Source organism: Neoarius graeffei, chromosome 22 (assembly GCF_027579695.1).
Source record: "Neoarius graeffei isolate fNeoGra1 chromosome 22, fNeoGra1.pri, whole genome shotgun sequence".
Lineage (NCBI taxonomy): Eukaryota > Metazoa > Chordata > Actinopteri > Siluriformes > Ariidae > Neoarius > Neoarius graeffei.
Window position 1 is genome coordinate 43,951,879 of NC_083590.1, and position 12,958 is coordinate 43,964,836.

The 12,958-nt window shown below is 40.8% G+C and overlaps 1 protein-coding gene across 2 annotated transcripts in view; it reads right to left on the minus strand.

The window, feature by feature from the left end:
- Positions 1 to 218: 218 nt before the first annotated feature.
- ing4 (inhibitor of growth family, member 4) overlaps positions 219 to 12,958 on the minus strand; it is a 48,917-nt gene continuing 36,177 nt past the window's right edge. Inside the window, exons 4-8 of one of the 2 annotated variants that reach the window (XM_060904844.1) lie at positions 4,308 to 4,422; positions 4,112 to 4,226; positions 3,336 to 3,480; positions 1,852 to 1,913; positions 219 to 1,732 (exon numbers count right to left, since the gene is read on the minus strand). In XM_060904844.1, the coding sequence (XP_060760827.1) occupies positions 1,693 to 1,732; positions 1,852 to 1,913; positions 3,336 to 3,480; positions 4,112 to 4,226; positions 4,308 to 4,422 (477 nt within the window). In that variant the 3' untranslated portion in view covers positions 219 to 1,692. The remainder of the gene's footprint in view (positions 1,733 to 1,851; positions 1,914 to 3,335; positions 3,481 to 4,111; positions 4,227 to 4,307; positions 4,423 to 12,958) is intronic. The other variant, XM_060904845.1, reaches the window with a different exon arrangement.

Genomic DNA, 12,958 nt, shown 5'->3' on the forward strand with positions numbered 1-12,958 from the left:
CTTCAACTGGAGTATTTCATTTGCATTGAAAACTATTTATAAAGAACTGTTCCAATACAACTTGATCAGGAAAAAATTATTTTAACACCCTCCAACTAGAACTCTGCAGACCACTGTAAAACATCTTGAACACATTAGAAAAAGAACATCTTTTTCAAAATGTCTAATACTAGTAAAAACAAATTAATCTGCAGGTTTTTTTTTTGGGGGGGGGGGGGGGGGGGGGCGGCGATGACACCACACCAGTAACACCCGTATTGAGTCTACGCATCATAATTGAGGAATAAGAGGAATAATAAGGAAAATGTTACTCTCTTCTGTCATATGTAAAGACACAAAAATAGGAGTTCCACAAAATCTCCAAGCTCACGAGTTTTAACGAACCTTTCATAAGCTCTCCATCCAGCACTGCTTTATAAAAATATTTATGCATAGCTTATGGATGTGTTAAAGACCCTATGTAGGTACCGTTCAAATAAAGTGTTAGCAAATGACATATTAAACGTTGAAGCCAAGTTTTAAATAGAGGTTGTGATCTACAGACAACAGCACCTTAACCTCTGGCACGAGCCATGTGATGGAGAGATGAGTAACATGAGTGTAACAATTACGTTCATGCCCTTAAAGCAATCACCTACTACTTAATATCCGCAAGAGCACCAAAATCCAGTCAAACAGAATATAAAAAAGTCGATATTAGAGGTCAAATACAACTGTTTGTTCGCAGCTTGGATTGTAATACAGCAACACACAGGAACCTATATAAAGCACTGTTACATTGTTATGAACGCAACATCACGATGTAAAGCCACTCTTTTCTACCCAGCACTTACTTCATCACTGTTTTGCATTAATGCTATCTATTTGATACTGGAAAGTTCAGTTCACTGAACAGTGAACTTTTATGAGCACCAGAGGAAACGTCCTTCACAGCAGCTAGTTGTGGAATAAACCTGAAATGTGAAAGTCACTGGTTTATGTGCAAGTATCGAACTTACTGTGAAGCTCAGCATGTTTCCAAATACTTTCCAAGGTAACCAATGTGGGGGAAAGGTAGCTAAAGAGGGCATATCCAATACTGAGAAAAACAATCTCCAAGGAATGGAAAAAATGAAACGAGAATGTCAGAGTTTTAAAAACAAAAAACAAAACAGTCTCTAAGAAGAATGTTTGTATAGGATCACCTTGTGCCAGTGTTTGACTTGAAACCGTTTGGTAAAGAACAGCAAGTAAGGACGCCTCTAGTAGACACCATACTTAAGCACTGAGTGTCATGCTCCCTGATTTATCTACTGCTGTGTTTATGTAACAATACAAAGAAAAGAATATTTAAGGAAAAATAAGCAACCAACCAACCACCATTCAAAAACAAAGTAAACATACATACATTACATACATATAAAAAGCAAAAGTAACAAAAAGAAAAAAGTAACGATCATTACTGGAACCATAAATTAAGCTACAGTTATAACTACAGCTCCTTCATCCATCCATCCTCCCTACTTTCTGTTTTAGAGAGAGAAGAAAGTGAGGATAGAAGGGAGGAGGACAAGCACCAGATTAAGCAGAGCATGAATCTATATTAGTGTCTATAGAGTGTTTGGGGAGGTGCTTTGCACCTCATTTCCTTTTCTTTCTACCTCATTCTCTGCCATATTCCATCTCTCTCTCCCCCCACCCCCCAAAGGATGTTCACTTTTTCTTACGCTCCTGTGAACATCTTGGACAGTACCTATAAATGTAAGAAAGAGTATTTTAAAATGTAGTAATAATAATAATAATAATAATAATAATAAATTTCTCCTACTATAAATGCTCAGAGGTACAGTTTCAGATCACATGACTACTCACCATTTTCCCCTGGGCTTGGTGGTCAGGCCCACACATGCAAAGTGAAACCATTCAATGGAGCACTGTAGAGACAAAACACACACGTCACACATCGTATCCCTGAACCCTCAACTATGCATGAACTACACCCAGTTTTTCCCCCTTTATGATTTGAGGTTAAGTCAATAAAAAGTCCCGTATCTGAAATAGATACGTGGGGTTTTATAGACCTTTTCAGCAAAAAGAAAGATAAATGTGACTATTGTAGTTTTAAGTGAGTCATGTGATTTTTTTTTGAGGGTCGGGGGGGGGGGTTTGAGAGCCCAAATTGAGAAATCCTTGTTCATATAGTTTTGAAGAATGAATAGAATTTGAAGAACGAATAAATAACACAAAACCTCCCCAGAATGCTTGTTTATATCCCAGACAAAATTTTTTTTAACCAATAAAAAATAAAGTTACTAGTAGATGGTCACGATTTCCCCCTTTCTTTATCCAACATCTGCTTTTGTTCATGTTTCACCAAGTCTAATCCTATCTTTGCCCCGTCCTCTGGTTGGTTTGTTACCCTATTGTGTTCACCTGTTCTTGTTTATATAGTCCTTGATTATTTTGTATGCTTATACCCTGTGGAATCAAAGTATCATTGCGAAGACTTATCGGGCGTTTGTCTCATTTCGTATCCAAGTTACGTACATCATTTTAATTCACCCCCTCCCATTTTATGATTAAATGATAAATCCATAATGCTGTCTGCCAGTATACTGCACAATATGGTTCCTGTCACAGACAAAATTTGTCAATCTTCACATGACCAATACTTTTGTAAAAGAAGAAATAAACCAACAAATAAAGCACTCGGGTATATAGTGACTAACATGAACTAGAAACTGGGGTAGATAGTTTTATCTATCAAAAGTAAAATACTGTATTTTATGCAAAACACAGTCTTCTAAGTATTTGCAGCAGACAATAGGTGGGTTTCCACTGCAGTTCTGTACAAAATAAAAGCAATTTACAAAAGACTAAACAAATGCAAAATGTTCTGCGTTTCCACTGAGTGACGTTATGCAATTAAAGCCGGGTTTTGTCCTCTCGTAATGGTCGTTCCAATTAAACATTATGACGGATCTCCAAGACCTGGTAAGTGTACGGTAGCTTAAATACAAAAAAAAGTTTCCACTTCAATTTTTGAAAATATTGCCATGTTGAATCGTCTGAAAAACCACCTCATCCGAGCATTCACCGGTTTCCATTATTCCAAGTTCTCAATTTCAAAAAGAGTGCATTAAGCAGGTTAATGGAAACACGGCTACTGATATTAGTAAGAGTGGTTTTACCTCTGACCATTGGAAGACAGCTTTAATACCCATGAAGATTCCAACTGAGCAATTAAACTGGAAAATCAAAGTTTATATAACTCTAATACGAGCACAAAGACACAAAGAAAAAAATGATCTTCATATTTTGCTTTTTAATTAAAACACCATGTAAGACTAACTCACATCAGTGTTGTCACAGCCAATCATCTCTCCATAGGAGACCTGGTGGCACAGACAGTACGTTGGCTCATTCGGGTCCACCGGCATGTCCAGGACATCTGAGGGGTGAACACTGCTGAAATTCACAGCTGGAGAGGAGAACTCAGTTCTGCATGAGGGGAAAAAAAATTTGAAACAATTTTTACATTTGATCAACAATTATTTCTTGTATAGAGGGATTTCACTGACGTCACCCGAAACCGGAAGTAAACAGACCCTGTGCCATTTTGGAAGACCAACAAACTCGTGATTGGGGGAAATAAAAGGCAGCGATATGTGAACCCACGAGAATAAAGTGGAGTGGCAAACGACTTAAATAAAACAGCTCAGATGTTTGTTTATGATTTATTGGCCCAACAGTAGACTTGAAAGAAACCTGTGTGAGACTTGGCAAAAAACTGTGGATATAATGGATAAGTCTGTGTATGATCTGTGGACACTTTGAGGTATCATATGGGTCAAACCCATCAATCACAGCCAGTTTCTCCACATACCGTGCCCTTTCTGCAGCTGGTAATGTACTCACATAACCCGAATTATCATCCATCGTGTCACTTTACTCTCGCTCGTACTTTGTTTTATATTGTGAGTGCATGTACTTGGTCTTCCAATATGGCGCCTAACAAAATCTCGTGGCGCGGTGACGTCATGAGGTAGCCCTCTATACAAATGTGATAGGGGGCTGGGGAGGAGATCCAAGGTAAGAAACAAAGGCTCATTGCCTTGTGTTGTCATCTTACGTTTGCATTAGCTTGATTTTCTTCTGGCCACTCTTAGGACTGCAGTCATCATCGGAGTTCTTGACCTTTGACCTGGTGCGAGATACCTTTTTCTCCTTAGGCCCTCGAAGATCACCTTTGAATGAACATTAAAATAATAATAAATATATTAACACTTTCACAGATCGGACCGACATGCATAATGATTAGCGCTTACTCTTGTTTCCCTTACTGGAGGTAGAATCGTAGTCTGTGCTTTCGATCTGTTTTTCTTTGAGGTCCGCCTCAAAACGGGCCAAGTCCGTGTCCAGCCTCCGGATGTGTTTATCTACCTTTTTTTTTTTTTTGGGGGGGGGGGGGGGGGGGGGGGGGACAAACAGAACGACACATTGACAAGGCTTTAAAACAGATTCAGTATTTAACTGTATAATAGAAATACAAGAGAACACAGTATACAGGTCATAATGTTAACTGTATTGACTTCATTTATCATTTTAGGAAAAAAAAAAAAAAGCAAATCAGCAATTGCCTAAAATTACAATAATTCTCTTGACATGCCTCTATTTTGGTTGCAATTTAAAAAAAACTTTGGCTGGAATGAAATGTCACTACACTCCAACAATGAATGAACAATATTTCTGCAATACCTGCAGAGTAAACGATTATGTGATGCCATTCAAGTGGATTTTAGTAAACTGTAACAGTCAGTTCTCTCAAGAGAGGTTAACATGGAAAAAGGTGAAATAAATCCCGGGGTTACTGATAAACTGAAATATTTATGTTATACATAATTTAATATGAGCATTTTTAGTACATTTTTGTATTAAAAATGTACTCATACTTTTTTGCACATTCTGTACAGCACATGATCTGCCTTTTGCATACACAGACGAGAGTGCTCTGAGGGCACAATATCCCCCGCTGGCAACTTTGCCAAAACTCTGGTAAAATGCGACGGAATTGAATGAAATTGCAATATGCGCTTTACTGACATATATCCCCTTCGGACACAAGGAAAAATGCGATGAAACTTCATGTGCACAACTGTACACATGTCCGAAGGTGATAAAGAATCCTGTCAAGTTTTGTGAAATTCCTCCAAAAATTGAGAGTTGTTGATTTCAGAAGGTGAGTACCCTTCCTGGGACGGACGGACGGACGGACAGAGACATAATCCTTCTTCGAGCCTTTCGGCCAGCGAGGGATAAAAATTGTGAGGGAAGTTGATTTCAGAAAGCAAACACACCTTGATGAAATTGCCAAAGTACAAGTTTGACAATTATAATTTTGTTAAATCAAGGGCTGTAACTGGTAAATTGTGACCGAATTGAATGAAATTACAATATGCATACTACGGACATATAACAAAGAATCCTGCCAAGTTTCATGAAATTCCTCCAAAAATTGTGAGAGGAGTTGATTTCAGAAGGTGAGCACCCTTCCCAGGACGGACAAACATTGTTACAATATAATCCCCCTTCAGGCCTTTTGGCCAGTGGGGGATAAAAAGTTACAATATAAATAATCTTTAAAAAAAAAAAGCAGTATTAATATTTTCCACAATATGACATTTGACATTTCATTTTGCCTAGAGTGTTTCAAGAAATATTAATGACTTAACCCCCATTAGGGGGCTGAGCAATAGGAATGAATGAATGAATGAATGAATGAATGAATAAGCAAGCAAGAAATTCTCACAATACACAAATTAACTAACGAACTGCCAACAAAACTGAAGTGCTGTTATAAAGATCAGGATATAGATGCAACAGTTCAGGGCTCAACATTAACTTTTTAATCCACTTGTCCAGTCGGATAAGCAGCAAGATTTTTCACTTGTCCTGACCTCGTATTAACTTCTCCTGACAACAATCTTTTTTTTTTAACTATGTATTTACTAGCTCAGGCGGCACGGTGGTGTAGTGGTTAGCACTGTCGCCTCACAGCAAGAAGGTCCGGGTTCGAGCCCCATGGCCGGCGAGGGCCTTTCTGTGTGGAGTTTGCATGTTCTCCCCGTGTCCGTGTGGGTTTCCCCCGGGTGCTCCGGTTTCCCCCACAGTCCAAAGACATGCAGGTTAGGTTAACTGGTGACTCTAAATTGACCGTAGGTGTGAATGTGAGTGTGAATGGTTGTGTGTGTCTGTGTCAGCCCTGTGATGACCTGGCGACTTGTCCAGGGTGTACCCCGCCTTTCGCCCGTAGTCAGCTGGGATAGGCTCCAGCTTGCCTGCGACCCTGTAGAACAAGGATAAAGCGGCTACAGATAATGAGATGAGATGAGATTTACTAGCTCAATGAAAGGAAAAGTGGTTGTCACACCCGCGCACATTGGTGCATGCAAAGTGCTTTCACTCATGCGCACTCTGAACAGTGCGCACCTCTAACAAGCACCTGCCTGGATTAAGCACAATCAGTGCATGCATAAAAGGACACTGCGCACACCTACACTGTGCAAAGGACTGCATTATCCATCACCATTACGGAGCTGTTTTTACTGTATTGTCTTCCTGGTTACTGGCTTTTGTTTGCGTTTTGATTAGAACGCTGTGCACACCTACACTGTGCAAAGGACTGCGTTATCCATCACCATTACGGAGCCGTTTTTACTGTATTGTCTTCCTGGTTACTGGCTCTTGTTTGTGTTTTGATTTCTGATCTTGCTCTGCCCAGTTTAGTCCGTTTGTGCCTCGCTTGACCCCTTTACCCATTTATCGTTATTGATTCAGTCTGCCATTTTGCCATTTGGGTTTCCGGTAGAACTCAATGCTAAGGCTTCAGTCTTGTTTGATGTGCATGCAGCAGTCCAAAAGCATCAAGGTCTACCGGAAACCCATACACACACAAACCAGTGCCAACTGTTTGACTCTCACCACCCACTGGAACACAAATTGGGGGTCATTAGGGCCTTACTTCACAGGGCTCAGAATATTCCTACAATGATAGAGGGAAAAGAGAAAGAGCAAAAACACATCAAGGAAGCACTTCAGAAGTGCAGGTATCCCAACTAGATTTTTGTCAAGACCAAAAAAAGAAAACACAACAGACAGGGAAGAAAACCACAACAAACAAGAACATTGTCATTCCCTACATTTCTGGACTATCTGAGAAAGTCAGGAGGATCTTATACAAAACACAACATCCCAGGACACTTCAGACCCAGTAACACTGAGGCAGAAATCTGTCCACCCTAAGGACAGAATGCCTGGACACAAACAGGACAACGTAGCATACACAATTCCATGCAGCGAGGAATGCACAGACCTGTACATTGTGGAAACGAACACACATTGCACTGGCTCTCCTGTGTTGAGCCAGTGCCTCAGGCCAGGACTCTGCAGTCTATCTTCATCTCAATAACAAAGGACACTTGTTTCAGGACTGCAATGTACACATTCTAGCCAGAGAAGAATGGTGGTTTGAAAGAGGAGTAAAAGAAGCCATCTTCGTTAGCCTGGAATGACCATCACTGAACAGAGGAGGTGGTCTGAGGCTACATCCACACGACAACGGCAACGAGATTTTATTTAAAAAAATAATAATAAATATCGCATCCACATGGACAATGGATCAGTAAACTATCAGGTACATATGGCAACGCAACGCTTGCTGAAAACGATGCAATACACATACCACACCTCTAGGGGCGCTGTAAGACGGTCCCATCGGAGACACCAGAACAATAGAAGTAGACGCATGCGCATAAACCCCTTCTTCTACCCGGTGTGAAGCACTGTCAGGAACAAACACACAACAAGAAGATGGCTGCGACTACGCGAGGAAATCGTGCCTTCTGTGTGTACAAATTAGTTTTATTAGTGTGCATAGTTTTATATAACTTAATTTTCTTATTGTGTGTGAACATTTTGAAAAGCATTTTTATATAATTTATATAACTTTTTATATTGTGTGTGAACATTTTGAAAAGCAGTCTTATCCAATAAAAAAAAGAAATTCAAGAAATGGTTCAGTTGTTTATTTAAAAGAAAAGCTGTATACAAAAGTGAATGCAATGCAGTGGTTCATACAAAACAGCAAGAGTGCTGCTTGTTCTAGTCATGTGGTTGTGACGTCATCGTAAACAAATCCGTTCTACTCATCCAGACGACTTCGCAACGGCGCCGTTGCCAGATTTTTCCACTCTGGAACCCGTTCTCAAAAAATATCGTTTTGGGGCACCCAAAACGCCGGTGCCGTGTGGACGCCAGGCCGAAACGATAAACAATTTTATCAGATTCACCTGAATCCGTTGCTGTGTGGACAGGGCCTGAGACACCACTTATCAGCCACATACAATGCAGTCCTTGGTACACTTCCCAGGAAACTGAATACACATCCACATGGAGACTCCGCTGACTTCAATGACTCACATGATGGCAGAGAGAGCCACTCAGTGCGTTTACATGCACATAGAGAAAATCGAATTTCTGCCGTAGCTCGACTGAAATCGCAGTTCTAAATGCCATGGATACACCTTAGCTCGACTGAAATCGAAACGAACTGGATTTCTCGTAATCGAGCTATACGACCTAGATTATGCGATTGTAGCCGAGCTACTTAGTGCATGTAACCCTATCGAGCTACGTAGTCGAGCTACTTACTTCCATTCCGGAAGTGACGAGACCACAAGTGGGAAACACAACAGCCTCGGTCGGCATGACAACAGTAGTAGTAGCGAGCAGCAGAAGAGGTCAGGAGGAACAAGGAGACAAAAAAACAAAAAACAATTGAACTTTTTGTGTGTTTATTAAGACATAAGTTAAATTGTAAGCAAAAAATGGACTTTAGAAAAATATACAATTTTGCAAAATAAGTTGTCTTACAAAACAGTGGTCTGCGCAGGACAGTTTGTAGCCAACAGGTGGCAATGACATGTGGTGTGAATGTAAAGTGGAAATCACTCCTCCTCTTCATGACGACAACCGGAAGTGTACCAACACGATGGGGCATGTAGCGCCACCTGTGGCTCGGGTGCACAATGTACCTCACACAATAGCTCGATTTCCTTGTGTGCATGTAGGATTGGATTTCTCTGGCACCCCTGCTGGGACCCTTAGCTCGATTACCGACAGTAGCTCGATTTGGATGTGCATGTAAATGCACTGAATGACTCATAGATGACCCTAACAACCCTTTAGGCTGCTAACACAGTTCACAGCCCGCCTCCAGGAACCCCAACACCTACAGGATGACAGATTGTCAACGACCCATGTGACCTCAACGACTCTCCCTTAGGGTTGCTTTTGGTCCACTACAGGATAAATACCTGGAACTCCCCACTAGTCAGACAGAACTGAAGAAGCCTTTCGGATGAGAGGTGAAACGTCTTCAAGAATTTCAAGCAAGTCCAGTTGCCTCCTTTTGCATCTACAGCAAACAAACAAACCAGATGAACTGGTTGCTGCATACGAGGATGGTTTTCAGTCACTGATTGATAAACATGCTCCTTTGTGTAACAGGACTATAACGCCGAGTTCTTTGTGGTATACTTAAGAGCCACCCAAAACAAAGCATCTTTACCGTAAGATGGAACACCGGTGGTGCCAGACAAGACTAGCAGTTGACCATCAGATATATCGAGACCAGTGTGCACATGTGAATAAACTAATGCGATGTGCCAGGATAGCATATTATTCTGAGATGATAGCAGATTGTGGCCATAACACGAGAAGTGTGTTCAGGACTGCCAAACATCTTGGAGATAAGGGCTCCAACATGGCTTTACTTCAGAGCATACCAAGCAAGCAGCTAAGAGACACGTTTAGCAACTTCTTTACTCAAAAGATAGTGGACATTTGGACATTAGACAGGGACTGTCTTCTGCAGCTGCTACTGGTGATACCATTCTGGAACAGGAATGTGTGTAGGACCACGCTTGTCACAATTTACACCAGCTACTCAGGATGAAGTCCAAGCTATCATTATGAAATTTGCTCACAAATCATGCGAGTTAGATCCCATCCCAACATGTTTGGTGAAGGCTTGTCTAGATGAACTTTCTTTGATCATAACCATCGTCAATAAAGCGCTGGACATTGGCTATGTACCGAAGGGCTTTAAGGTAGCAAGAATTAAAACATTTCTGAAGAAACCTGGCTTGGACATTGAAATCCTTAAAAACTATAGACCTGTATCAAACCTTCCCTTCGTGTCTAAGGTCTTGGAGAAGGTAGTTGACTCTTGCACAGACGCTCACTTGTCTGAGAATGATCTCCACAAAGCCTCTCAATTAGCTTACAAAAAACTGTATTCTACTGAAATGGCATTGCTCACAGCGCAGAATGATATTCTTCTAGCTCTAGATAGTGATCATGTTACAGCATTGGTACTGCTCGATCTTTCTGCAGCGTTCGACACAATAGATCACAGGACACTAGTCCAACACTTTGAACATCACTTCGGCATTCAGGATTCAGCACTCTCTTGGGTTTCTTCATATTTGACTGAGCGATATCAAACTTTTGATTGATGGAACTCTGTCCAAAAAGGTGTTGCTTGAGTATAGTGTACCGCAAGGTTCAGGAAATGGTCCCAAAAACTGTGTAATGTACACTGAACCACTTGCTGATATTATCTGTAAACATAACCTGGGTCATCATTTCTACGCTGATGATACATAGCTGTATCTATCGTTTAAACCAGCTGATGGTATTTCCCAGCAAGAGGCCCTTAATAGGATTGAGAGGTGCTTGACAGATATCCAGTCTTGGATGACGCAAAACATGCTGAAGCTGAATAGTGATAAGACAGAGGTTATTTTTTCAGTTCTAAACATAACTTGAACGGCATTGACGGATTCTCCGTAAACCTTGGTGATTTATCATCATGCCAACATTGCTGGTGAGGAATCTCGGTGTTACATAGGATTCTGCCATGTCAGTGGAACAACACACAAACACACAAATATGTCGGTCAGCGCAGGAACACTGAACATATCCGATGATCTCACCAATGATGCAACATAATCTATAGTGAATGGACTTATGTCCAGGTTAGATTATTGCAATGTACTCTTGCACAGGCTTCCCAGTACCCTGATTCAGAAGATGCATAAAGTTCAAAATGCAGCAGCCAGGGGTCATCACAAGACCTTCCAAGTATAGTCATATTACTCTTGTTCTCAAGGATTTACATTGGTTATCAATCCAGAGCCACCTTGACTTTAAAGTGTTGGTACATACGTATAAGGCTCCACATGGCAAATCACCCACATACAGTTAGGTCCATAAATATTTGGACAGAGACAACATTTTTCTAATTTTGGGTCTGTACATTACCACAATGAATTTTGAACAAAACAATTCAGATGCAGTTGAAGTTCAGACTTTCAGCTTTAATTCAGTGGGTTGAACAAAATGATTGCATACAAATGTGAGGAACTAAAGCATTTTTTAAACACAATCCCTTCATTTCAGGGGCTCAAAAGTAATTGGACAAATTAATAATTGTAAATAAAATGTTCATTTCTAATACTTGGTTGAAAACCCTTTGTTGGCAATGACTGCCTGAAGTCTTGAACTCATGTACATCACCAGACGCTGTGTTTCCTCCTTTTTAATGCTCTGCCAGGCCTCTACTGCAGCAGTTTTCAGTTGCTGTTTGTTTGTGGGCCTTTCTGTCTGAAGTTTAGTCTTTAACAAGTGAAATGCATGCTCAATTGGGTTGAGATCAGGTGACTGACTTGGCCATTCAAGAATATTCCACCTCTTTGCTTTGGCGTTATGTTTTGGGTCACTGTCCATCTGTATTATGAAACGCCGACCAATCAGTTTGGCTGCATTTGAGCACACAGTATGTCTCTGAATACCTCAGAATTCATCCGGCTGCTTCTGTCCTGTGTCACATCATCAATAAACACTAGTGACCCAGTGCCACTGGCAGCCATGCATGCCCAAGCCATCACACTGCCTCCGCCGTGTTTTACAGATGATGTGGTATACTTTGGATCATGAGCTGGACCATGCCTTCGCCATACTTTTTTCTTTCCATCATTCTGGTAAAGGTTAATCTGGGTTTCATCTGTCCAAAGAATGTTCTTCCAGAACTGTGCTGGCTTTTTTAGACGTTTTTTAGCAAAGTCCAATCTAGCCTTTTTATTCTTGAGGCTTATGAGTGGCTTGCACCGTGCAGTGAACCCTCTGTATTTACTTTCATGCAGTCTTCTCTTTATGGTAGATTTGGATATTGATACGCCTACCTCCTGGAGTGTGTTGTTCACTTGGTTGGCTGTTGTGAAGGGGTTTCTCTTCACCATGGAAATTATTCTGCGATCATCCACTACTGTTGTCTTCTGTGGGCGTCCAGGTCTTTTTGCATTGATGAGTTCACCAGTGCTTTCTTTCTTTCTCAGGACGTACCAAACTGTAGATTTTGCTACTCCTAATATTGTAGCAATTTCTCGGATGGGTTTTTTTCTGTTTCCGCAGCTTAAGGATGGCTTGTTTCACCTGCATGGAGAGCTCCTTTGACCGCATGTTTTCTTCACAGCAAAATCTTCCAAATGCAAGCACCACACCTCAAATCAACTCCAGGCCTTTTATCTGCTTAATTGAGAATGACATAACGAAGGAATTGCCCACACCTGCCCATGAAATAGCCTTTGAGTCAATTGTCCAATTACTTTTGGTCCCTTTAAAAACAGGGTGGCACAGGTTAAGGAGCTGAAACTCCTAAACCCTTCATCCAATTTTAATGTGGATACCCTCAAATGAAAGCTGAAAGTCTGGACTTTATGTCCATTACATAACTATAACTTGAATATATTTCAGTAAACAGGTAAAAAAACAAAATTTGTGTCAGTGTCCAAATATATATGGACCTAACTGTATATCCATGACATGCTTACTGTATACGAGCCCAGTAGATCACTCA